The sequence below is a fragment of the Propithecus coquereli genome, unplaced genomic scaffold, assembly GCF_000956105.1.
Source record: "Propithecus coquereli isolate 6110/MARCELLA unplaced genomic scaffold, Pcoq_1.0 Scaffold150, whole genome shotgun sequence".
NCBI classification, from domain to species: Eukaryota; Metazoa; Chordata; class Mammalia; order Primates; family Indriidae; genus Propithecus; species Propithecus coquereli.
The window spans coordinates 2,251,358-2,253,351 of NW_012139414.1; the positions used below are offsets into that span (position 1 = coordinate 2,251,358).

Consider the following 1,994-nt stretch of genomic DNA (forward strand, 5'->3'; position numbering starts at 1 on the left):
AGGCGGGGGGGCTCTGTCAGGAGCGGGCGAGCGGCGGCGGCCGGGGGCGGGGCGGGGGCGCTCCGGGGGCCCGAAGTTGTTTTCCGAGGCGCGGCGGCGAGGACAGCCGCCCGGGGTGCGCCTCTTTGTCTCTCCCCGGCCGGCTCCGCGTCCCCGCGCGCTCACCTGGTCTTGGAGGACAGGAAGGCAAGTTTGATCAGGCCGTAGGTGAAGAGCGGGATACTCTCCTTGGCGACGCTGGCAACTTGCAGCCGGTGCTCCAGGATGTGGAGTTCCATCGTCCGCCCGCGCTCCGCGGCGGCTCATCGGCGGGGGGCGAGCCGCGGCCCCCGCCCCCTCCGCGCCCAGCCGGCTCCGAGCCGCCACGGGCAGCCGGCCCGGGGACCGGGAGCTCGGCGCCGGGCGGGAGGCGGCGGCCGGGCCGGGCCGGACAAAGGCGAGGCCAGCCAAGTTGCGAGGGGCCGCGGCGGGCGAGGCGGCGGCGCCGGCGGAGCAGCCGAGCGGCCGGGCAGCGGAGCGGCGGCGCGCGGCGCCGGGCGCGGGGAGCAGCTGGTGCTCGCTGAAACAAACAACTTGCCACTCAAGCGCCGGCCCGCTGCGCATGCGCGGCGCGCGGCCTGCCGGGACTTGTAGTCCGCGCCGCCTGCGTGGTCGGGGGCTGGGCGGCCCGGGGCAGCCGGGCCGCCGACCTGGGGGAGCCGCGGCCCCAGCGCGGGAGGCTGAGGGCGAGCGGGGCGCTGGGAGCCGGCGCGAGCCCCGGGGCGCTCCGGGTCGCTCGAGCTCGGGTCTAGGCGACTGGGGTGCCGCGAGTGCCCCCGACAGCTCCAGCGCCCGAGGAGGCCCGAGCCTGGGAGGGAGAGAGGTAGAGAAATCGGTAATTACGGAGCAGACGAGCAAACCGAAAGGGGTGCTGGGGACGGGGGCGGGGGCGCGGGCCCGGGGCTCGGGAGCGTGACAGCCCCGCCGGGCGCAGTTTGGCTTTGTGGCCGCGGAAAACGTGAGCGAGGGACGAGGCCGGCGCAGTAGCCGGGTCGGAGGGTCGCGTGCGCGGGGCCTGTGAGGCGGCCGTGTGTCCCGCGGGAGGGCGGCGGGGACCGCGAAGCCCGGACGGGGGACGAATCGGACGCGCTGCCAGCCAAGCCCAGTGCCAACATGCCGCCTGCCGCAAAGTTTCCCCCTTCATGGCTGGCTGGTTTTGAAATTTTCTAGGTTAAAGTTAACGGTGCTTTGCCCTTTGGCAGAGTAATCTGGGGACGTGATGGGTCAGGTCTACCTGCTAGGGCAGGCCGGGGACTCTTCTTTTTGAAGAGAACATTGGCTGTGCTCGCTCGTGTTCTCTCAGCCCTCCTCTGTCAGGCAGGAACGTGTGAGGCTCCCTCTTTTCCGCAAAAGAGAGCCCGGGATCTGCGGTAGGTATTAGAGCCATGCCTATCCCCTCCAACCTTATTTTCTCTGAAGAATGTAATCCCCTGCTAGTAAAGAATAGATTTCCTTTTTTTTTTTTTTTTGTGGCTTATCTGCCTCTCCCCTGTAGGATCTCAGGTCCATGAAGGCAGTGTTTTTTGTCTATTCCCTGCTGTAATCCCAGCGTCAGCAATAGCCACTGGCAAGTGAGGGACGCTCATTCAATATTTGTGGAATGCGTTAATGCATCCATCTATGCCGTTAGAATCCAGAGATCTAGAAAGCCCAAACAGAAACAGATCCAGGGGCCAGACCAGTAACACAGATGTGTGAAGCAGCTGGGTGTCAGGCAGTTGGAAATGGGACAGGGGAAGGGAGGCCTGCCTGAAGGCATAAAATTCAATTTCTAAAAACAACAACAACAACAAAAAACCAACAGGTGAAACAAAACAAGGCAGGATTTGGCCAGTTTTCTGTCTTCTTCTTGGGATGGTCTAAGTATTTTTCAATCAGCTGGCCAAGAATGGCCCTGTAGTAGCTGGGGAACTCATTTTAGCAGGAAATGACAGGCCTTATAAAAAATTTAAATA

At 64.2% G+C, this 1,994-nt stretch overlaps 1 protein-coding gene across 2 annotated transcripts in view; it reads right to left on the minus strand.

The window, feature by feature from the left end:
• The window catches only part of GATSL2 (GATS protein-like 2), a 40,044-nt gene extending 39,492 nt beyond the window's left edge, over positions 1-552 (minus strand). For both annotated transcript variants that reach the window (XM_012640341.1, XM_012640339.1), the window contains exon 1: positions 166-552. In XM_012640341.1, coding sequence (XP_012495795.1) covers positions 166-278 — 113 coding nt within the window. In that variant the 5' untranslated portion in view covers positions 279-552. The remainder of the gene's footprint in view (positions 1-165) is intronic.
• Between the last annotated feature and the right edge of the window lie 1,442 nt (positions 553-1,994).